Source organism: Pygoscelis adeliae, unplaced genomic scaffold (genome assembly GCF_000699105.1).
Source record: "Pygoscelis adeliae isolate BGI_AS28 unplaced genomic scaffold, ASM69910v1 Scaffold209, whole genome shotgun sequence".
NCBI lineage: Eukaryota > Metazoa > Chordata > Aves > Sphenisciformes > Spheniscidae > Pygoscelis > Pygoscelis adeliae.
Window position 1 is genome coordinate 3,223,480 of NW_008825538.1, and position 24,017 is coordinate 3,247,496.

The 24,017-nt window shown below is 39.2% G+C and overlaps 1 protein-coding gene across 1 annotated transcript in view; it reads left to right on the forward strand.

Moving 5' to 3' along the window:
* Nucleotides 1-23,268, forward strand: part of EIF2AK3 (eukaryotic translation initiation factor 2-alpha kinase 3) — a 39,946-nt gene extending 16,678 nt beyond the window's left edge. Inside the window, exons 3-17 of the mRNA XM_009331901.1 lie at nucleotides 880-1,074; nucleotides 3,041-3,171; nucleotides 5,180-5,414; nucleotides 5,683-5,845; nucleotides 7,169-7,306; nucleotides 7,772-7,894; nucleotides 8,491-8,711; nucleotides 9,062-9,174; nucleotides 10,216-10,338; nucleotides 11,596-11,745; nucleotides 12,766-13,534; nucleotides 17,926-18,093; nucleotides 18,640-18,741; nucleotides 21,082-21,144; nucleotides 22,237-23,268. Of these exons, the coding sequence (XP_009330176.1) occupies nucleotides 880-1,074; nucleotides 3,041-3,171; nucleotides 5,180-5,414; nucleotides 5,683-5,845; nucleotides 7,169-7,306; nucleotides 7,772-7,894; nucleotides 8,491-8,711; nucleotides 9,062-9,174; nucleotides 10,216-10,338; nucleotides 11,596-11,745; nucleotides 12,766-13,534; nucleotides 17,926-18,093; nucleotides 18,640-18,741; nucleotides 21,082-21,144; nucleotides 22,237-22,413 (2,871 nt within the window). The 3' untranslated portion in view covers nucleotides 22,414-23,268. The remainder of the gene's footprint in view (nucleotides 1-879; nucleotides 1,075-3,040; nucleotides 3,172-5,179; nucleotides 5,415-5,682; nucleotides 5,846-7,168; nucleotides 7,307-7,771; nucleotides 7,895-8,490; nucleotides 8,712-9,061; nucleotides 9,175-10,215; nucleotides 10,339-11,595; nucleotides 11,746-12,765; nucleotides 13,535-17,925; nucleotides 18,094-18,639; nucleotides 18,742-21,081; nucleotides 21,145-22,236) is intronic.
* The last annotated feature ends 749 nt before the right edge of the window (nucleotides 23,269-24,017 follow it).

The window sequence follows — 24,017 nt, forward strand, 5'->3', positions numbered from 1 at the left end:
TGGTGGGGTGGGGTGAGAGGCAGAAAAGGCCTTGACTCTGTGTCAGCACTGCTCAGCAATAACGAAAACATCCCTGTGTTATCAACACTGTTTCCAGCACAAATCCAAAACACAGCCCCATACTAGCTACTATGAAGAAAATTAACTCTATCCCAGCCAAAACGAGCACATACAGGAATGGTATACTTAAAGATAAGAAATTCTGAGGAGGAGAAGTTAGATTTAACTGTCTGGAAAGGTAAAGGTGAAATGTGAGCTTTGATCTCAATGATAATTGCTCTCTCGGCTTTAAAGGAGGATAGATGTTCTGGAGCAGTCATTAGTTGTAAAAGAGTTCACATACAGGCTCAGCTTTTCTTTTAAAACCGAATTCAGTCTTCTGATGTAGAGAGAATGATTGATTCTGTGTTTAGCAGTAAACTACCTCTGGAAAAACAACAACAATGAAGTAGGACTTTACCTACAATGCCACTGTCTTGAAACTGTCACAAAGAGTCTGCAAAACTTGCACTTCAACCAGTGACCGTCTCTTCAAGAATGCTTCTCCCTGTATCATATTTTCTACAGTTTGGATGAATACTCATGTATCGACTGATTAAGCTTTAAAATGTTTTGCTTAAAGTGGAAGAAGTGTCACACGCTGAACTGGTTTTTTTAACTAAGAGTAGTGAAATATGGATTTGATTTGAATGCCTGAAAGTTCCCTGTCTTCAGTATAACTTTGAAAAATAAGACTCCGGGATATGAAACCATAAAATAGGACACTGGAATAAAATGCACTGTACTTGCTTATACAGTGTTTCTGTTTCCATTTGTGATCTGTGTGTTTTGATAAAATTGTGGTTAAATGGTAGCTAACCTTCAACTCAATTATTTTAGGTATTTGGAAATAAGATGATAATCCCTTCCTTGGATGGGGACCTTTTCCAGTGGGATCGGGATCGAGAGAGCATGGAAGCAGTTCCTTTCACAGTTGAATCTCTTCTCGAGTCATCCTACAAATTTGGCGAGGACGTTGTCTTAGTTGGGGGAAAGTCTTTGACGACCTACGGGCTAAGCTCATACTCAGGGAAGGTAAGGGCCTGAAAAGTTGCCTTGTGTATGTGTGTTTCAAGCACTGTCTTGCAAATAGGTTGCTCTTGAGATTTAAATTGCAGTACAGCTCAAGTATACAACTGCACGGCACAAAAGAGCAGAATCTGAACTTCTTGGGCAACAAATGCAGCGGGCTGGAGTAAGGATGGCAGCTGGTGCAGTTAGATGATATGGCTGAGCCGCTGACTGCGCTCTCTTCCTGCCTGTGAGCTCCTGCTGTATCCCCTGTGCTGGCTTTAACACTTGTCTCACCCTTTGCTAAGCTGATTCAACTTGCTAACCCAACAGAAAACTGTTCACTTTTTATTGGATTAGTTTTGTGCTGGGTTAGCTGTAGCCAGCTCAGCAAGGGGTCGGGGAGTGCCAGAGCCAGCACAAGGGAAGGGACAGGGGTTTTGTGACCAGAGGTGGGTGAGGGTGAAAAAGAGGGATGACCCCTTTCTACCAAGCTGGGAGAGGAGTTCAGCTTTAGCTCTGCTTGAAGTAGTCTTTGCTGTTCAGCTTACTGCATATGAAAGACAGCTTTAGGTGACACACTTTTTTTCGCAACTAATTTCAGATTTTTCACAAGTAATGAGGGATAGCTGGTTGAAAACAATAAAAACATTCAACATATGCAAAAGTTTAAGACTTGTAGTTGTCAGCAAGTTTACTATCTCTTAGAAGTTCTCCTTACATTTTAAATTATATGCAAAAGTTAAGTTGAAAACTACTTGCTGTCTGACTAGTTCAGAAGGTATTTTTCTTCTGAAATCCATTGGTTAAAAGTTGTATATTTTGAAAAAACACAGGAGAAAAAAAGGCTAGAAAAAGCACAGGAATTAATTATATTAGTCAGCCCTAGAGTTGACATCCCCCTCCCCCTCCTTAATGTCAGATGTCAGTAAAATTCTTGTAGATACTTTGTGTAGTGAAGAACAGACATTTCCTAAATAGGAAACGTTGGTACATTTTAAAACAAGTTAAAAAAATAGATTCAGTTTAAAAATTTTAAGCTGCCAACGTTCTTTTTCCACAAAATCAATTTTTTCATGTTGACCATACATTTCAATGTAGAACACTTCTATGGCATGGTGTAGAGTGATCACTAGTGATAAAGAGCATAGACCCAAAACCACGAGTTCATGAAATCATTTTGATTTCCTCACTGATAGCAGAGGGCACTGTGCACCAACAGACTGCTCCTCCCCCAGTGTTCAGGAAGTGAAAATTTCGGTTTCTGCTTTGACTCCTGGCTCATGCTCACAGTAGCAAAGGTGCCTCATAGAGGAAATAGTGCCTGACTCTTCCTCATTAAGAGTTTAGGCAGTCTGTTGTCTTTGGCACTACGATGTCGATTCAGACTTCCTGAAAGTGTGTTCAACTCGCTTTTCAAAATACAGTTGCCTGTATAATCCAAATTCTGTTTGAGATTGGGACTGTTGCAAAGTCTGTGTGACTGTGACAGTTAAATAATGTCTTCTTTCGCCTTTAATAGCTGACAAGGCAAAGGGGGAAGGCTCTATGGTATTTTATAGAAATCAGTAGTACTTCATTTGAAGCTAATAGAATTATGCTGAGGCAAATATAGCACAAAAGCAGGATTGTGCTGTGGGCCTTGTAGGTATGATCTTTCGATGCCCATGGAAACAGTGGGAAAGAGAGCGTTAAGATTTCTTTCTGTTGGAAGTAGAAAAACGTTGATAGTGTAGTCAAAGATAGCCCAAACTGCAGGCTTCCCAGAGTGTTTTGAAAATTACAGTTCTGAAACGCACTTATCTCTTAAACCAGGCTTTTCAACATCTCTCAAGTCGAGGATCTAAAATTTCAGAGCTCCAAATCGCCTGTGTACCAAAAATGCGTTGGAAGGATCGTTAGCTTTGAATATCGCTGTCGATTACATTTGTTTGTCTTGAAGTTCTTCAGAACTTCCAAGCATGTGTGACTCTCTTGCCTTGTCCTTTAGGTGAAGTACATCTGCTCAGCTATGGGCTGTCGCCGGTGGGATGACGATGAAACGGAACAGGAGGAGACGCTCCTGTTACACCGAACCCAGAAAACAGTCCGTGCTGTTGGACCACGCAGCGGCAATGAAAAGTAAGTGTAAGAATTGTTCGGAAACAATCTGATAGAGAGAAGTTCTTAATATGTAATGTTTTAAGGATTTGACCTTCTTTTTACTCTTACTAGACTAGGAATTGCATGAGGGAGTTTAGATTGTTAACCAAAGGAATTCACCAGACTGTTGGCTAGGATCTAACCCCTTTGCTCTTCAGTGCTTTTGAAAAATGTCTTGAACTTCAGTTTTTATAGATGATTAGACAGAAAGGATGTGCACATATTTATTCCCTCTAAATCAAATGAAAATTACTTTTCGTGTCCTTGCGTATAAAAGAGTTTGTCACTGCTCTACTGCACAAGGCAAGCGTCACTAATGTTTGTTCCAACTGTTAATTTTTGTACAAAAGGAGACAGTTTAAAAGTCATCTTATGACTTACTGATTCACTTTTAAATTCTTTACCTACTCATGGTAACTGTCACTGTTTTTTTTTTAACCTTGATGTCTTTAGCTTTCATTTTAAAAAGTCTTCAGGCTTATTTTTTTAAATTCCCATTCTTAATCTACTTTGTTCGTTTCATAATGAGGTGGTCTGTCCTTTACAAGCTGTAGAAACTGGTTCAGTCTGTGACTTTTCCTAATGCTGTCACGTTGAAGTTTTAATACCTCAAGGTTTCTATAAAAATACAGACATGCATTCCACAAAAAAAAAAAAAACAAACCAACCCACAAACCAAAACCCACTTCATAAAGTGCAGGTTTAAAAGGCAGGTTGCCATACATAGATACAGTAACTGCCCAACAATTTAGTGGAGAAATAGTCATTCCCTGTTCCCCTGCTCCCTCTTCTGTTTGCAGCAGGATTTGACAGGTTGTGCATCGATAGTGTATCAGAGAGAACCCAACTAGAACTTGAATAGATTAGCAGATCAGAAGTCTTAAAAGAGAAATCTTGGATTCCATGGGTCTTGGAGACTGATTGTGCTTTCTTGTGCACCTGAATCCTCCTGTCTTTGTAGTCAGAAACAGAGGTGCTTTCCCGGTGGCACAGTATCGTTGCTATGGAGTTTACAAGATAGTTCTGTATTTTTAATCCAGAGAAAGAAAAACTTTTAATAAATGAACCAAATATATAAAATACACCAAGCTTTTACCATGGGGGTGTAAATTCTTTAAGGAGAGTGTTTTGGCTCCTGGTTGATGCCAGACTGGTTCAAAGAGACTTTGGGTACCCAAACATACTTTTCAAGAAATATTTTCCCCCTTCTTGCTGTTCAAGACACAAACTTGCCATCCTTTCCCCTCTGTATCTTCTCTATAGCATTGGGCTGTATCATGGAAATAAGAAAACAATTATTCTTTCTCTGAAAGAAACTGAAAATAATTTTCAGTTTCTGCCCTGATTTGTTGGTTTACAAAAATGAAAGAGCTTTTGGCTATGCAAGAGAGGTCCGTGTTCCCTATACAGTCGTCTTTTTTCAGTGTTAACCTATGGAACACGAGCAGTCCTGGTTTCATGAAGTACCTGTGAAAGAGATCCTATGTTAGGTTTTGTGTGGGCTTAAAACAAAAAAAATAGCATTGTCCCTCCCCCAGCTTGAAAAACCTTACGTTTCAAATTAAATCCACTTTATTAATGAAGAGAAATAAGTCTCGCATAGAATGCTGCTTCCGAAATGCTTTATACTTGTTGCTTTCATCAGCCATGTAACATTTTCCTACCTAAAGAGATCCAGCTGTACTACTTGGTGATTTTAATTGCCCTCTCCATATACTAAACCTTGAATGCCATTGGCCCTACTTCACCAGCTGTTTTCTCAACTCGCCCATCATGTTGGACAAGATTTCTCAGCTTGTTTAGTTTGTATTCTGGATTAGCACTCCCCCTCCTGGTACAGTTGTGTTCGTCTGACAATCTGAGAGTTTACTGTGAAAATATGAGTCAAATATAGGTAATTCAGCTTAAGAATCATCTGGACGGAGGATTTGGGACTTCCTTGGAATATATAAGTTGTTTCTGCAAAGCTTTTCTTTTTTTCTTTAAGGTGGAATTTCAGCGTTGGTCACTTCGAGCTGCGCTATGTCCCAGATATTGAAACTAGAGCAGGATATATTGAGAGCAATTTTAAATCAAATATGAACAAAGAAGAAACAAAAATTATTTCAGATGTGGATGAGCAGGAAGCTATGATGAAAGATACAGTGATAAAGGTCTCAGTAGCTGACTGGAAGGTGATGGCTTTTAACAAACGAGGAGGACATCTGGAATGGGAATACCAGGTAGGGGAAAAGGCAGAATATTAAATGTTACAAAAGTAGGAGTTTCGCAGCATCATAGATGATGTCTTTCATCTTCGGCCTCAGGTGCTGTCTTTGTAAAGAAGCACACATCTGCTTGTAATTTTTTTTAACTGAAGTTCTGATTTTTGAGCCGATACATCTGTTACAAAAACTAAAACAAGGAATTTAAGCACATTGTTTAGCATTATTCTTATATAATACCTAGTTAATACAACATTAATTTTCCAGTTACCTCTTTCTTCTTCAGTTTTGCACTCCAATTGCTTCTGCATGGCTGGTTAAGGATGGCAAAGTAATTCCAATCAGTCTGTTTGATGACACAAGTTACACTGCAAACAATGAAGTATTGGAAGATGAAGAAGATCTTGTGGAAGCTGCCAGAGGGGCCACAGAATCCAGTGTCTATTTGGGTGAGGCACCTACTGCAGCGTTTTCTGTAGTAAATGTTATCCTTTTCTCTGTTGAGGGTTGTACTAAAGCAGACCTTTCTGTTCTATTGAATTACAGTTAAGAGGAGCTGTAACGTGTCCAGTCTGATATTCTGCATAATGTAGGCTGTTAAATTTAACCCACATTGCTTTATAAAGCCCAAAAATTGAGGCTTTACTAACATATCAATCCCAGAAAGGCACCTTCTCTTGATTTAAAGACTTTCAAAAGGTAGAGGTGTGTTCTTATCTCTTCCTAGCCTGCTCAGGTCATCTTTGCTATTGCCATTCAAAGTCAGAGTTCTGTGTACCCATCTTAGAAATTCTGACAATTACAGAAGGTATGGCAGAATTAATATCTATGACTGTTTAGCCTAAACAGTGATAGTTAAAAGATTGTTTTTTTTCTTTTTTTTTTCCTTTTTCAAAACCAAAACATTTCAAAACCATAAATATTTTCCTTTTTCATTCTGAACTGTTCACCGCTTTGTAGTTTTGGTACATTGGAGATGATTGAAAGTCTTGAAACTTTTAAAGATAAGTTTGTAGCTAACAAGGCAGTCTTATTGCTCGGTAAGCAATGAGCAATATCTGCCTCCAGCCCGCTAATTTGTGACATTAATTTTTTCCTCTACATTGATTACAGTAACTTACCATGAAGAAATTTCAGTTAAGATTTTATGTGACTGAGTTTTCATCCAGCCATCAGAATTTATTTGATGTAGTTTGTGACAATTTGAAATAGAGTGGCTCCAGGGCCTTCTTTCTCTCAGCTGTCTGTCTGTCTCTGGGAGGTAAACATGCTTTAGTTTTCTAAGACTTCGTTTACCTTAGCCTTTTTCTATAAGTCTTTACATGTTGTACCATTCCTGTTAGTGGTTACACAGATAAAGACACAGATAAAGAATAACACTAGGAAGAAGCCAGTTTGTTCCAGCCTTCCTCATAATAGCTGTTGAGCAGTAGTCTGTACCAGCATTAACAAGGGTAGAAGTTTGAAAGAATTCTTACCAATGCAAAGTCCAAGCTGCTTTATACCTCTTCAGAATTGTTGGCGTTCTTCTGCAGCCTCAGCTCTCCAGCAGTGAAAATGAGATGTCCTGATCTCTTGCTTTTCTAGAACAAAGGGAGCGTGCTACTTGAATTCATCCAGGCTAGTAATGAAAGTCAGTATCTCAGATTCTCAGAATATAAAGAAATATTTTCAAAAATGTTGTTAACCACATATTTTAACTGGGCAATTTTATGCCGGAGGTGAAGAGAAGTAAATCTTAAGACTAATATGCTCTGTGGTTTATTACTTAGGTATGTACAGGGGCCAGCTGTATCTTCAGTCATCGGTCAGAATTTCTGAGAAATTCCCAACCAACCCAAAGGCTCTGGAATCCAGGAATGATAATGCAATTATTCCTCTTCCCAAAATCAAATGGAAACCTTTAATCCGTAAGTAACAATTGAGCTAGCTCTGAAAAGACAGGCCATCTTTCTGATTTCCAATATATGTCAAACTAGTCTAATGTTTCCAGCTGTAAACCATTTCAGGAACTATCTTTCTGCTTTATTAGTTGTTTATTTTTTTTCTAATTAAATGTTTAATGTCTCCTCTCTTTTACTATGGATTTTACAGGGTCTTAATAATGAAATGTTGGTCTTCTAAATCAAATTCTTCTACAAAAAGAGGAAGGAGTTTTTTGCAGTGACGTGAATTTTGGGGGCGGGGGGGAGAGGTGTTAGCTAACAGTTACCTTAAAATAACCTTCTTAATGTTCCTGGCATTAATTTTGTTCTCATGGTCTGGTCCAACAGACATTTTCTAAGACTACACGATTGGAGTTCTCATGAAATTTGTACAAGAATAGAATTTTTATAACAGTTCAGCTCAGAAAATTGTGTCTTTTCTACGCTTAGATTCTCCTTCCAGGACTCCAGTGCTGGTGGGGTCTGATGAGTTCGATAAGTGTCTCAGCAATGACAAGTATTCTCATGAAGAGTACAGTAATGGAGCACTTTCAGTTCTGCAGTATCCATATGGTAGGTGGAAGTCCCAAATTTTGAAGAGTTTCAAATAGCCAGGTTTACCCATTTATTATCTGTGAAATTCAGTAACTGGCCATTTGTTTGATCTTAAATATGCTTTGTTTTGGGTTTTTAACATTCAAGGAACCAGGAAATTATTGCCCAAGCTAGGATTTCCAAATTGTGGTGTATGTACAATTAGGGCCACACAAAGCACTTTGGAGTGCCAGAAATTGCTACTGCAGAGGTACTGTGTGTGCTGCCATTGCCACTGATAGTTGGTCCGAGTGGAAAAAGCTTGTGAATTATTTTTTTCAGAATTTGCTAACAGTGCTAGAGACAGCTTGACAGTATAAAGTTTTCCATATGGAAGATATTCTGGTTTAAAGCTCTCAGTGATCAGGCCTTCTGAGGTGGTAAACTTTGATTGGAGACCTGGTTGGAGTCCACAACCTTGATTTACTGAATTTGCTTATTTCCCATGTAAAATCCTAGGACGTGCAAACAAAAACACCCTGTGTCTGTTGAAGAAACCTATTAATGAGAAGACAAAATTGTTTTGTAGTTACCTACAAGTAAACCTATGCCCTTTTTGTGTCTTTTTTACACAGATAATGGTTATTATTTACCCTACTACAAGAGAGAGAGAAATAAACGTAGCACCCAGATCACTGTTAGATTTTTTGATGATACGAATTACAAGAACATTCGCAAAAAAGATCCCGTTCTTCTGCTTCACTGGTGGAAGGAAATTGTTAGCACCATTATATTTTGCATTGTGGCCACAACTTTTATCGTACGCAAACTTTTCCATCCCCATCCTTACAGCAGAGTAAGTATTTCTTTCTGAATCCTAAATACAGAAGGTATTATTCTAGCCTTTTCTTTTGGTTTTGAGTCTGCAATGAGTAGTATTAATAAGTTAATAACTAAAGAGATAAAATCAAAAGCTTAAATTTATTGTTTAATCTATCTGTGAAGGCTGTCAGCTGCTATATAAATTTACTTAACTGCATCAGCAACCAGATTAGACCGCTTCAACCATAGCCGATGTCTTTGGAGATATTTACACTGAAATTATTTAATGCCTTATCTAGAGTATCTTAAGTACTGGTCTGCAGTACTTAAGGAGTTGAATTTTTTTTGTTTGGTTTTTGTTCTTGTTTTGGTAACCCTTGTTAGCTGCGGAAGGAGTCTGAAACACAGTGTCAGACTGATAGTAAATACGAGCCCACTTGTGGAGATGTTAAGGACACCAGCTGGAGTGACATCAAGAACTCTGGATACGTGTCCAGGTGAGCTCAGTGCAACACAACACGTACAGGGTTTTTAGTCAGTGTGATAGCTAATGCTGTCTGGAGGAAAGAGTAGGTGTTCACTTGTTCTTACCTACCCTAGTCCTAGTCCTGCAACTCTGCAGGATAATTGGCAACTGACACAAAGAACCCTGTCACCCCGTTACTGGTGGGACATTGCAGTTATGATTAGTCTAAGCAATCCCGGAGAGTCTACAGGATACCTGTGATCAGGAATGTTTGCTGATACATGAAATGGAAGATTGGTTCCTGAAGTTCTTAATCAGTGTTTACTCCCTCTGTTTCTGTGTTTATGGATTAAAGCAGAGAACGGCAGTTGCAGATGGAAACAGATATGTTTTATATACTCTGCAGAATAAGCAGAGTATATTTGGAACAAAATTTTGTTGCTGTTAGGAAGGAATTGGTTAAGACAGAAGGGTGTATAGGGGCATGTCGTGACACTCTGGAGAAAACGTGACCGTTTCCTGTACATTTATAACTCACTGAAAGTACGAACTGGATTATTTAAAATGAGGAAGAATAAGAAAGGTAGTGAGACTTAAGACCAGCAATGTTTCAGAAGGGATGCTTAGAAGGACTAGTTGTAGAAATAGTTATTCGGGGTGGGGTTAAAGGCAAATCATGATTTAGAAAATACTTAGCTGTCACCACCTAGTTTGGGTATAGAAGCTTAGGCTCCATAGCCATGGTCCATGATCCATTAAGCGTGCAACCTGATATTCTGAAAAGCTTCTTCAGTTTGTCACGTGTATGGATAATGGATCTTGCGGGGTTGTGATAGACACTGAATAAATGCATAATCGGCAACTGTCCATTTCATAAACCATCTGATTGCCTCAGTGGGCGAGCCGGGAAAAAAGACAAGAAATGCGTCAAGTCGTTCAGCATGTTTTGCCTGTGCAGAAATGTTTCACTCTTAGTCATAAAGTACTTTATTTTTCTATGTATACTAATGCATTTTTCTCCTCTATCCTCCCTCCATTCTTCTGTCCCTTCCTCCCACCCTTCTCCTCCTAGATATCTGACAGATTTTGAACCAATTCAGTGTCTTGGGCGTGGAGGTTTTGGAGTAGTTTTTGAAGCCAAAAATAAAGTGGACGACTGCAACTACGCTATCAAAAGGATCCGTTTACCTAACAGGTAATGAATGAGTTTGTTGAGATATAGAAGAGGTAATAAATGAATGGTGGGATCGCATCCTACACTGAACCATCTGTTCCTGAACTGATTTCCCAGATACTGCATTAGGATGAATGACATACTTTTTAAGGGGGGGGCTGACTTAGTTTTGGCATCGAGAATTTGGCATATTTAATCACAGCAGAAGGGTGACCTGCTTGGCTAAAATACTTGCATAGCAGGACCCTTGTGAGGATGCTGCGGCTACATGGGAACTCCTTTGATTTCCTTGATGAATAGAGCCTTTGATAACAGGACCAGTTATTTGTAGCGCTGTTAATTTGCTTCTCTCCTTCCTCTCTTTACCTTTCCTACTCCACCTTCTCTTTCTTTTCTCTCTCCCTCACCAGCTTTTCTGACTCCATTTGTCCACTTGTTTCATTTTCTGGTCCCACAACCCCTACCTTTTCTTTCAGTCATAGGTGGTCAAGCCATGCTGCTGAATTACCCTACACAGAGCTTGCAGCACTTCCTTTTAGTGGGAGATGGGAGACACTGCTTCTGGAAATCTCAAGTTAGAACAGCAACAGGCAGGCCAGTAGAGGGAGGGGGTAAAGCTATGAAATCTAGAATTACTATTTTTTTAATGTGTTAAATAAGCGTGACTATTTAAGATCGAAGGTTTTGTTCAGAAATTTAAGGTAGCCTGAATTCTTCTTTTCTAAGCATATTCAAAATCATTAAATAAAACCATCTGACTTCATTTGATCCAGTTACAGTCTTATGAAGAGAGATTATTTACTTCAATAAGATAGCAGGCTACCTGCTTTCCTGTCCATAGAACAGAGGTAGTCTTTATGCAGTCTCCTTATGTTATGCCAACTAAAAAAGAAATACTAAGGTATTGCTGTCTGTCTTTTGTGTCAGTGTCTTCTATATCCCTGTAGAATATTGCTGTTTAGTGGTCTTTTTTCTATCCTTGTAAACAGTTGAGAGCAAGGTGAGCCTTTTCTTCTCAGTTTTGCTGCCCGTAATTATTTGAAAAAGGATGACTAAATACTTAGCTGTTATGAGCACATATTGCTCCCCCACACGTCTAACCTAAAGGAGTTACTCTGGGGGATTTAAGACATATCTGTCTTTTGGTGTGACAAGCAATACTACTGGCCTGGTTTATACTGCACTGTCTTTGATAAAATTCCTTTGCAGAAGTTTCTATGCTATGTTGTTGCTTTTATGTGACCGTGTCTCTGTTTTTCTTCTCACCCCAAATCCTAGGGAGCTGGCTCGTGAAAAGGTGATGCGGGAAGTCAAGGCGTTAGCTAAACTTGAGCATCCAGGTATTGTTCGGTATTTCAACGCATGGCTGGAAGCTCCACCTGAGAGATGGCAGGAAAAGATGGATGAACAGTGGTTAAAAGATGAAAGGTAACTTGTGTGTGGGTTTTTTTTTTTAACAGTTGAATTTGAGGTTGTACATCAACAGAACTGGTAGATGATCCAGGAAGATGGAGAGACTATGTAGGAAACAGTTATTGACTTAGCCTGTCAACTTTTCAATTGCACAAGGTACAAATATATCACACTTGTGCCTAGCATGTCTTGATTTTTGGGTCCTCTGTTGTGTTAAGGTCCTTCTTCCAGCTTAGGAAACATATTGTAGTTCTTAATTTAACTTCTGTAATTGAATCTTTGGGTGGTTGGAAGGTTGGAGCGTTAGTACTGTGATTCAATTTTAAGCTTTGGCATTTCTGTCCTCTTTGTTCCTTTCCACTGCTTTCTTCCTCTCTGTTGTTTTGGTTTAGACGGATCTGATTCAGTACTCCAGTGGTTCGATGAATTTATTTCAGCATAAATCTGTGAGGGATAATCAGAGTGGTTATTTATAAAGCTTGGTAGAAGTAGGTTAGAAATGGAAAATGAGATAAAGGATTTAAAGGATGTTAAGAGAAAGGAAAAAGTGGTTGTATGTTAGCGTTTAATGAGTGGCGCCTAATACAAGACTATTTAGTGGTCTCAGAATAACATCTTAACACGCCTGGCAATTTTTAGAATACAGCAACCTTTATATTTCAGTCACCAAATTAACATTTTACAGCTATAATTCTTCCAAGGCACTTTGAATAGTCATTGCAATGCACATTCTAAAGGACTGAATTTTTTCAAGCTGAAGATGAGCCTGATTGCACACTGGGAACCCAGGCAGTAGAGCTTGCTAAATTTTCCTTCATCAACACTCTTGTCTCAATGAGAAAACATTATCCTCACTAAGAAAAATGGGTGCTAAATCCTGGTTATTAGTGATGCCCACACTTGGATAGTTATTTACCATTATGGTATGACACTGTGCTCTCAGAGGTAGCAGTTGTTCAGAAGCTGGGCTTCTGAAAATGCATTTCTAGTGGAATGAAGTTCTGTAGTATTGATGTCTCGATTTTCTTCTTCTAGCACTGATTGGCCACTCAGTTCTCCCAGTCCGATGGATGTCCCATCATTTAAGATCAGAACAGAGCCATTTTCTACAAAGGAGCACATTGAAGTTATTGCCACTTCATTGGAGAGGGTAAGGTCTGTGGGAATACCCTGTGGTCAGTCCGATTCATCAGGCAGCCAGTTTTCTCCTCTGGAATTTTCTGCCGTGGACAACGGGGACTTACACCAGTCAGAAGATCCACTATTAAACCTTCAGGACAGTGTCCTTACAGGCTGTGATGTAGAAGACAGTACTATCAACAATAACAAGCTGGGTCACTCCTTGGAAATTTGTTCTTCAGCTGTTCCTGTTGTACACCTGAGGGAAGGGACCTCCTCTTCTATTGTGTTTGAGGATTCTGGTTGTGGAAATGTTTCTAGTAAGGAAGAAAAAATTGATGTTTCACGTGATGAAAGTCTTTCTGAGGATAAGGCAAAAAGTATAAAGGAATCCACTAACAAGAAATCTGCTTCAGGAAGCCCCCTCTCTGTTTCTCCACCAAGGCCAACAAGTTTAAGCCTGGACCTTTCTAAAAATATTACAGAAAAAGTCAAGCCCACCTCTCCAAAGGTGTATCTTTACATCCAGATGCAGCTCTGCCGGAAAGAGAACCTTAAAGACTGGATGAGCAGAAGATGCATGATAGAGGAGAGGGAAAGGACAGAGTGTCTGCAGATATTTCTGCAGATAGCTGAAGCGGTTGACTTTCTGCATAGCAAAGGATTAATGCACAGGGATCTCAAGGTTTGTATTCATAGGTTACTGTAGGAAATGTGTTGGGGTTTTTTTTATTTATTTATTGGCATGATCGTCACTGAATGCCTGAATTTTCCAAATTCTGGTTGTAACTTGTTATCTCACTGGCTGTGTCCTATAGGCAAACGTTTTCTGGTTTAGTACTGTGAGATTATCTTTGGAGCTATTGTAACTTGAATTATCTGTGCCCAAAGTATCATACAACAGTCTCTGGTGCTGTGAAATTCCTGAAACACATGGACTGACTCAAATGGCATCACAGGGTAGCTGTCCCTCCACTGCATTGCAAACTTGAGCATCAGCAATTCCAAATTTGACTGCTCCTAATACAGCAGTGCCAGGCTGTTCAGTTCAGTGTCAAGTTCTGCTTTAAACTGACAGACCATGAGTGTGTGGATACAGGTAAAATTTTTTTTGTATGTGGGAGTAATATGGCGTTGGAGACAAATCCTATTAAAATAGTTGACTCTTACCAGTGACCTCAGCATGGGTGTTACAAAAGCTGAGTTAACGGCTGTACAATAATCTGGAGGTGCAGTGCTCCAGGAAATAAACATTGATCATTCGTTATTGCAATTAAAGTCTTTCTTACAGCAAGACTTCTTGTACCTGGCACAGATCAGCTGCATTTGTTTTACGGCATTTTTCATTCAGGGTGGTTCATTGCTGAGCCGTGTGGCAAAGCAAGCTATTTTGGATCCTGTTCTACTGTTTCAAGTGAAGCAGTATTTGGCAGTGTTAGGTTTACGGTTGGGCTCAATGATCTTAAGGGTCTTTTCCAACCGAATAAAGTTAGAGATGATTCTAATTCTAGTAGTTTCCTTCTTCTTTCTATAGCAATACCACCTAAGAGCAGCAGTGGTTAGAGAAAATAAAATTAAGTATTGCTGCTCTAGGATTGAAGTGTAAACTGTCCTGGAGTTGAATTCTGAGTCAATGCCGACTATCATAATGCAGCTTTCTGAAGGATTCATAATCTTCTCAATGTCTGATAACATCCAGCCAGTTAAGACTGGGAAGAGGTGGTTTTTACTCTGGCATTTAATGTAACTGAAGTCAGGAATAACTTTTTGTACCCCTTCTTTCATTTTGCTTCTGGTCCTACCTTAGTGCCTAATCTTGCTGGAACTTTTAGTACTGGAAGTGTCAGTATGTGTTACCAAATACCAGAATTTAATTAAAGAGCCCAGCTGAAGTTAGTCTTACTATTATAAGCTCTGAGAAATGGATTGCTTTTGCCAAACGGTGGAGAGGCAGTTCCTGTTTCTCTTTGCTTATTTGAGGAGGTATTGATACCTACCTCAGCGGAGTAAATACGGAGATGATTGTAACCGCTGTTGTAGCTTCTGGGATGGTAATCATTTGGTATCAGTAGAAACAAAAGACAAAAATGCCATCTCAGATGTGGCAGTAAAAGGGGATTCAAGTAACACTGAAAGGCTATGTCAAAGTTGGAAAAACTCACGAACCCATCCAAGTATTTTCTTTCCCATCAGCATTAAGCAATTACCTTGAACCAGTTATCTGAAAAATCTTTAGTGCTTGAGAAACTAACCAGAAAAGTAATTAAAACGCTATACTAATATGTTGCTAGACTTGTTAATTAATAATCTTTCTTAACGATACTGCAGTCTTTACTGAGATCACTGTTCAGTAAAGCTTATGTAGATCTTCACTTAAAGCTGTATTAGTCTTAATCAGTGGTTGGGTAGTGTTTTGTTGGAACATCTTAAAAGTTCAATGTTGGCAGTGATTTGAACAAAAGATTTTATTTTGTTTATTTGGTAACTTGGAAAGGCTCTCCCTGAACGAACAACTTCCTGCTTCAGAAAACTTCCCATGTGTGTATAGAGGTTATTCTTGGATCCTGGAAGTTTGTCTGTTATGTCTTAATTTGGTCGAAACAACAGCCAGTATATTTATTTTTTTCCTATAGTTTTCAGAAGCTCCTTGGAACAGATCTCACCTAATTTTGCAATTTGTCCAAGAGACTGGTCATGCAACCCTAAGTTCATGCCAGCACTAATAAGCAAATAAACTGCAAAGCTGTTTTGTCTTTGCTAGAGGCAGAGCTAGCTGATAGCAGAGGCCAATTGGCACCAACAAAAACTTATTGACCTATGTGAAAATAAATTTGTATGCATGCATATTGAAAGATTCGAGAGGATCTTTTAAATATTTAAATTAACAGTGCATACTGAGATGCATTAATTGGGCTCCTACTAATCAGAGATACCATAATGACAAGATGGCAGGAATTTAGGTAGGCAAGTGAGTAGATCACAGTTCAAATTCTTTTGAAGAAAATGAAGTACAGTAACAGAAGTCTGTTTGTCAAGTGAATTTACTGTTATTCCCAGGATAATCTGTCGGTCATGCTTGACAGCTCAGAAGAAATTGAGTTTCATAGAACTGCAAGAACAGTCTTAGATACATTTTGCAGCATTAATTGAATTAAACTGTAGTCTTCCAGATGTGTGAGTAACTTATTCATATCTCTGAAAAAATGGGAATTCGTATTCTGATTGAAGACTCTGCAAAGAAATTTCTTTGTGCGGGTGGCAAGATAACTAAACTAGAGGGTGGTTGTATTCTTCTGATTTAAATCAAAATTGTGTGCGTCTGCCTTAGACTTCCTCTTTCTGAATGTGGCCTCGATGCCTTATTTTTGCTGGCAGTTTGCAATAGCAGAAAGTCCATTCTCCTTAATTTGTAGAAACTATATGCCAGCCCATTCAGAGACAATCTGTTTTCAGCCAGAGAAGCACAGGAAATAAAACTTTCTGTTGAGTTTTGCTCCGCGAAGCAAGACAGATCTTGTTGACTTCTTGTGTGTTGGTTGGAGGAGGAGGGCAACGGAGATCAAGAGAATGGGATACAAATCCCTAATGGAGACGTTTCTGCCTTGAGCATTAAAATTCTGATATAAAGATTTTTGACAACGTGGGTGTGCAGTCAGAGGGTGGGTGCCGTGTAAATGCTTCAGAGAGAGCCTGGAGACGCTGTGGGTTTACAGGGTAGTAGCTTTTGTGCACTAAATGAGCTGTGACTCTGAAGGGCATGACATTCATTACAGGAAAATATAGCAGGAGATTAAGACCTGGCTCAGAAGGCAGTTTTAGAGGCAGGATGTGGGCACTGTGGAACTAACAAGTTATATCTAACTATTTCTGTAGTGCTTTTCTCAGAGCTATCTGATGCTTAAAAAAACCAACAAAGCAGCCTTTTTTCTGTCTTGTTCCTCTCTTGCACAGAGTGGGTTTGTCTTTAACTGAGGAAGTCAGATGGACTTCGAAATAGGTCAGCTTTGTAGTCCTTTAATCTTGTGGAAAAATATTGCTCTGTATCTGTCTACCTCCTCCTGTTCCAGGGTTTGTCAACAAAGCACGGACCATGTTCTCCCAGCCTTGAAGGTCCAGAAGCTCCAAGAGGAGCTTGCCCAGCACCACCAGCCTCTTTACCATGCCTCGGCCCTTTCCCCATACATAATCCTGCTGCTTCTTACCCCTTGCGGGATCAATCTGTTCTTCCCCCAAAACTGTGTGTCTGTCTTTATTTGTAACTGAGGTGGAGCGGTCCTGTTTCAAAGAAATAATAATTCATTTGGCATGTGCTATTCTATCAGCCACAATGCAAGTCTCTTGAGAAACCATCTGAGATACGTACCATTAGCAAGGGGGCATCTTGGTTCCGGTCTCCTTTATCAGTAGGTTAAGCCACGGATAGTGGTACCTGGCAAACAAGCTAAGGGAGAGTTAAGCCAGATCATCACTGGTGCTGCGCCTGTGAATTGCAAAGTTCTTAAGCTTCTATCAAAAATAAATTTTTAATTCTGTTATGTAAACAGCTCTTCCCACAGTTAAACTGCACAGTACCAACTGAAAAGCAGACCGTGTTCCCAGGCTTCCAGTGTATCTATAATTTAACACTAAGATGACGTGCTACGTGCTGGTTAATAATATGGCGAACGAGTTTAGCACTCAGATTAGAATAAAAAAGGCTAAGAGTTAGAACTCCAGCACCTGGTGTGAATTTGCCATGTGATGGAGAGTTGGATAACTTCTCTGTGCCATTCCCCACAGCTGTTGACTTTTGCGCATGTTACTCAGCAGACCTACCTAGTGTTAGTAAATGTCTACTGGAAGACAAGAAATGAGCAGTCTGAGTTTCAGGAAGGGAGACTATTTAATGCAGGAGTAATTCCTTTTTCCTAAATAGCCAAGATTCTTAGCTGGTTCTGCTAACCTGATGTGTAATGAGCATTTTTAGCCTTGACAGCATGGCTTATCTGAATTAGAACAAAGCATTGTATCTACTGAAACACAGAGACTTGTTTATTACTTACATATTTTTTTCTTTTCACTGGTTTGTTTTCTTAGCCTTCCAATATATTTTTCACAATGGATGACATAGTAAAGGTTGGGGATTTTGGACTGGTAACTGCTATGGACCAAGATGAGGAGGAGGAATCGGTACTTACCCCAATGCCAGCTTATGCCAGGCACACAGGACAAGTAGGGACCAAACTCTACATGAGCCCAGAACAGGTTTGTGCTCTCTGCTCTAAAGCTGTATCTGGCAGTGCCTGGAAGTCACCTGAATTCCTGGGAGCTCAAAGGCACTCTTTCTAGTAAATTGTTGCAATCAAGTTACTTAAATTTTTTCTCAAAGTAGAGTTTTAAGCTAAATTGAATTCCAAAATTAATGTTTTTATATATATATATATTTATTATAGCAAAAAAGTGGCTAATGATTTCTACTTGGATGCATTCATTTATCTTGCTTTTAATGTAGTAGAAAGTTAACTGTATAATATTCAAGTTAATTGGGCAAGGACACACTATTGTGCATGAGGTTTACGTAAGTTGAAACATTTTACATTACAGTTGGGTCTGCAAAGAGGAGCTGATGATCAGGACCTTGCTCACCCACGCTCATTTGGTGAAATTTGCCAATGTGCCTGTCCTGTAGTTTTCAGCTCTGCACGGGGCTAATCACTTCCATATGTTGACTTGAAAGGAGGTTGTTTACGTTGTACATGATTACATACAGTAAGTAGTTTGATTGACCTGACCCTAATTTTGAATTTTCAGATCTGCGGGAACACCTATTCGCACAAAGTGGATATCTTTTCTTTGGGACTGATTCTCTTTGAGCTGCTTTACCCTTTCAGCACACAGATGGAGAGGGTCAGGGTATGTATGGTTTTGGATTATCCTCGGTTTGATCATTCATTTAAAATAGCTGTTCGCTTGGTGAAACACTTGCAAGAGGTTCTTCTCAGTTTTGAAAAAGCCTTGCAATTAGGAGCACAACTTCTTTATCAGCCTTGTACAGACCCCCTGAATCATTGAAAATAAATTGCAGTCTTCCTAATGTGTGCAGTTGAATTGAGGCCTTAATTTCTTTACAAAGCTCCTCTGTTGTCAAGCCAAGTAAGAGAAATTATTGAACTAGGATATCCAAGAACTCAAGCAACAAATATAGCTTGTGACTTTAAGCCTACCAGCTTGTTTTTCATTCAAGAATTGGAACCATGCTGTGCATTTTTATCATTTCTTCCTCCGTTTGCATCCACAGTGCTTTTTCACCCAAAGCACTCAGTGAAAAAGTGCTGTTCCTTTTCCTATAGTAAGTCTTAGCTGAGAGTCTCACTCAGCTTCAAGCACAATCTTCCCAGTAATTGATGACTTTCACAGCATCAGCTGTGAATTTGGGAGGTTTGATGGTGTATAATAACTCTTCCTTGCTGTTGAAATGCACGTGAGATCCATCTTGCTCAGGAACAAGTTCATAGAGAACAGGGGCTACAGCCAGGAAGGTTTTTCCTTTTGTATATGGTGACCAGTGACCTATGCAGGAAAGAAGGAGTCATTATAACCTGTATTTGTCACTTACATGTGCTTAGTGTGTTTAAACTCTCATATGAAGATGGATTGTTTTTAGCAAAGATCTAAGAAGCAGCTTGAACGACACCACGAATGCAGCCTGACTGAACGCTTTACCTATGCTGGTGTTGCATTCTCTTGCTTAAAATGCTCTGGCTTTTCATGGTACAAAAGAGCATAGTCTAGAGGAGGAATGACAGTGCTTAACTTGAACCCCTTGCACTGGAACCAGTTTTACTGAGAGACATACCCCATAAAGAGCTATCCTGGATTCTCAATATCTCCTGCAGCAGTGACTACAAGCTTTGCTCTTCCAGTTTCTGTCCTGGGTATAGAAGCAAAGCGAGTAATCGGAGTGAATCCTAAACTGCATCTAACTCCGATGTTTTACTTCATGAGAGGGTAAAAAGAGTGCCCTAACTTCCCATGATTTTCACTGTCATTCCACTCTTTTTGATAAAATCAAAAAGAAACCCCCACCCCTTTATTCTCAAGTTCTGGAGTTTAGCTACTTCAGTAGTTGTTTCCAAGTTGTTACGCTGAGGTTTTCATTGGCATCAGCCAAGCATTAGCACTACTTGCTGAAGCAAAACGTGCTCTGCCTGACCAGGTAGCCCATCCAATTGTAGGAATCTGTGACAACGGGCTGGAAAAATCCCCAGAGGAGGAGCGTGAGACCCGCCTCTCTCTCAAGCTGTTAGCGGTTAGTCTGTGGCAGCGCAACTTGTTTCCAAATTAGATGTTTGAAAACAGATCACTAAATGCAGACTGAATTGGCAGAGAAAGAGAACAATTATTTGAAGCATTTTATTGTCATAAAACTCGGTTCTCTTGAACAGGAGTTTGACTATTGCCCATCACTATTAACTGGTCAGTTTATACTTTCAGTGGAGTAATATTGAATTGAATGTTTTTTTAACTTTAGAATTCTTATATTTTTGTGCTCAAACTTTTGCAAAAGGAGATCCTTCTATCTAAAAGAAATTAAGTGCTAAATATTGCCCTTCTGCACTAAAAACATGCTGAAGTGGGTTGTGGGTTCCTGGAAATTACGGAACTTAAATTCATAAGGTAGCCTGCTGCAAATAATTGTGTGCCTGAACATGGGAAAATTACTGTCACTAGATGGAGCCAACGTGCTTGTTACGGAAGAAACCCTGAAGGAGACCAGCTACCTTGTAAGGACACAGAAATAGGCAACATGAACTGCTTTCGAAACCGCTGATAGATCTGCTCGTTAGTCCATAAACGTTAAATAAAGACTAGTGCTTACATTGTTAAGACAGAGCCAGTCATTTTGTGTGTCTTAATACTGGTGTAGGTGATCTTGGGGATTATGGGTGGTGCACAGATTTGTTGACTTTGTTGAGCCAAGGGGAGAAAGTACAAGTTTGTGTCTCTGCCTGATTTAAAACTGCAGAGATCAGAATTCTTGTAACATCGTTCCTATTGCAGGCAGTATACCTAGGGAAGCAGCGACTTGCCCATTTAAATATGCTGTGATTTTTAACCGCTAAAGCAAGACTTTAAACCAAGTTTTTTCCATCAGGCTGATTTGTTTGCGTATTTTTTTGAAGAATTATAGAGTAATACTACTGAAGAATGGTATTTTGGAAAAGTTAAATGTTTTTCTTAATATGTTTGCAGATCTTAAGTGATGTTAGAAATTTGAAGTTTCCACCATTGTTCACTCAGAAATATGCACAAGAGGTAAGTGTATCTGATGCTATTAATTGTAGCTTTTTCTTTAATAATTGTAGCTTTTTTCCTTTGCTTTCCAATTGCTTTGCAGGTAAAAATGGAGGGGAAAAAATAGCTTTTGTGTTATTAAGATGCATTTCTCTATCCCTGTACTTTCCTATGTTTCAAAGCTCTAACATTACAATAATGTGGATGATGATACTTTTGTCACACAGTTTACCTCCAGTAACTGTAATACTATATTACCTGGCTTCCCGTTGTCACTTGCAGTCATTCATTTCACATACATCCTGACATCATTTCTTGCAACAAATCCATATTCACAAAGAGGAAGGTGCAGAGTTCTAGACAGGTAAAGGGGAGACTAGGTAGCACCATGGCTGTATGGGATCTCGCTCCAGGAGCTGGATCTCTCAAGTAGGAAACCACAGGAGCAAATTGTGCTGTGTTCTTCTTAGGCAGATCTTTAAAGTGATACAGTTGCAGATAAAGAGGAGGTGATGTATAAAACCTCTCCAATAAAAAGCTGAGATGCTTTCAGGTTTTCATGGTAGCTTCAGATCAGCAGCTAAATGAGACTAGGCTTTCTTGCTTTACAGCTGCAGACTGCCCAGGGGAATGTGATGTCCTGTGCTCAGCAGGACAGTGTAATTCTGATTAAATTTGAGACAAATATTCAATCTACCTGTATATTTAAAGGAAAACCTTTAATCGCTGTGAAAAATGACTGTGTGGCTTAAAAGATGGTGGCTTAAACATGAAGCTAAAAATTACTCATAAATTATATTTCATATGTTTTTAAATTCTTTTGATTGCAAATAATGTAAAGGTTTAATACTCTATTGAATCTTGGGTCAGATTTGATTTGCCAAATTGATTGTAGCCCTTGACAGCAACAACAGTTTAACAGATGCACAGTGATACATCTTCAAATGTTTAATGCGGTTCTAACCACTGTGCCAAAGCACTAATACCCAAATTAATCAGAAAGCAATTGGGGACGTTTTCCACTTGTTCATACAGCCACAGTTGAAGTCAGAACATTAAATAAGAAAGAATTTGTGACTTGGTTCATGTAGCACGTGTCATGTTTCCTTTTAGTACACCATGGTGAAGGACATGCTCTCTCCAAGTCCCACTGAAAGACCAGAGGCTGCAGCAATCATAGAAAATCCTGTATTTGAAGACTTGGAACTCCCACCAAAACCAGTGCTTAGGCAGAGGTCACGGACAATGAGTTTATCAGGAAATAAGCATTCAAGACAACCAAGCAAATAATTATCCTCAGGATCACTTCTTCCACTCGGCAGGTTTTACAGGGATTGTTCAGCAGAAGGATCCTATGATGCAGAATGTCTATCTTGGAAATAGTTTACTTAAACTTTTTTTGCCACGTTTAATGTATAAGATGTATTGGACAGATTTTCGTTTACTTTGACAGCCAACGAAAGTCAGTAACCACACTTTTCACATTCCATTTTTCTTACCTTAACTCTCCTAGGCGGATGGGTTCAGCTACTGTGCTTACCAATGTTGTGCTCCATTATCTCTTTTTTGGGGTTTGTTGGGTTTTTTTGAAGCTTGTAAATGTCAGCTTGCTGGGTAAGTGAGAGATCTGTAACATGTAAATAGAATTAAAATACTGTATTTTTATAGAGCAAATTACAGTCTCTAAGCCTAGTGAGTATCTTATCCGGATCACTTGCTTTTTGGTGAAATGAAGACGATTTTGAAATGAACTATGACTCCGTTTTTGTCCCTGGTGGGTAAACTGGGAATCTGCACTATTTTTGAAGCAAAAAAGTACCACAGTTGTACATACTGTCACTCTCCATAGCCAGTCATTAGAGGAAATCATTTCATACTTCTGCACTATAGTAGATCTTAGGGAATGCATTTTATACAGATAAACCTGTAGAGAAGGAAAAGGAGCTTTTTTTCCATTAAAAAAGGGGGTTTTATAGGCAGTGGTTGGAAGAGCCATAGTAAAAATTATGTACGAAAATGTTGTGATTCTGAAAACTTAAACCTAATGAAGTTATACGTGTCGTATGTAATCTTGTAGATTTGTACTTTTTAAAAATCAACTGGTAGGCATTTGTGTAATCTGCTAATTTAACATGCCTAATGCCATGCTTTTATTTCTCATTGTAAATATGTTATTTTTTATTTATAAAATACAGAATCAATCCATTTGGGTTGGTGGTGTACAGAATGCACTTGCTGTAATTGCTGAGTGCATTAATTATTGTGACTTCTTTCAAGTCTAAATGATTTAATAAACTTTTTTTATTTATGGAAAAAAAAAACCCAGTAGTTGTTTCTGCTCAAAACCTGCATCAGTGCATGCCGCAAACGGCGGTCTTGTGCAGTTGGAACAGGAGGACGGGCACTGCATTTCTGTAACTTGCTGTGCTTTCCTGTCTCGTACTTGCCACAGTGCGCGTGGTGATGCACACATGAATATGCTGCTTGGAAGCGAGACACTACCTGAAGAAAGAAGGGAACGGAGCTTTCCTAAACTGAGTGGATTATGGAGACAATCTCTCAACTGTTAACAGAGAGGGAAGAAGAAGGGATAATTCTTACACTATTAGAACTGTTTTTGCATAAACCCATTCCTGTTTTACAGGCTTAAATTTTTGAAGTTGTAGGCTCTGAAATCAGTTTCTTGAAAAGATGCTGGATTCAAATCATAGAATCATAGAATCATTAAGGTTGGAAGAGACCTCTAAGATCATCGAGTCCAACCATCAACCCAACACCACCATGCCCACTAAACCATGTCCCTAAGCACCACATCTACACGTCTTTTAAATACCTCCAGGGATGGGGACTCCACCACTCCCCTGGGCAGCCTGTTCCAATGTTTAACCACTCTT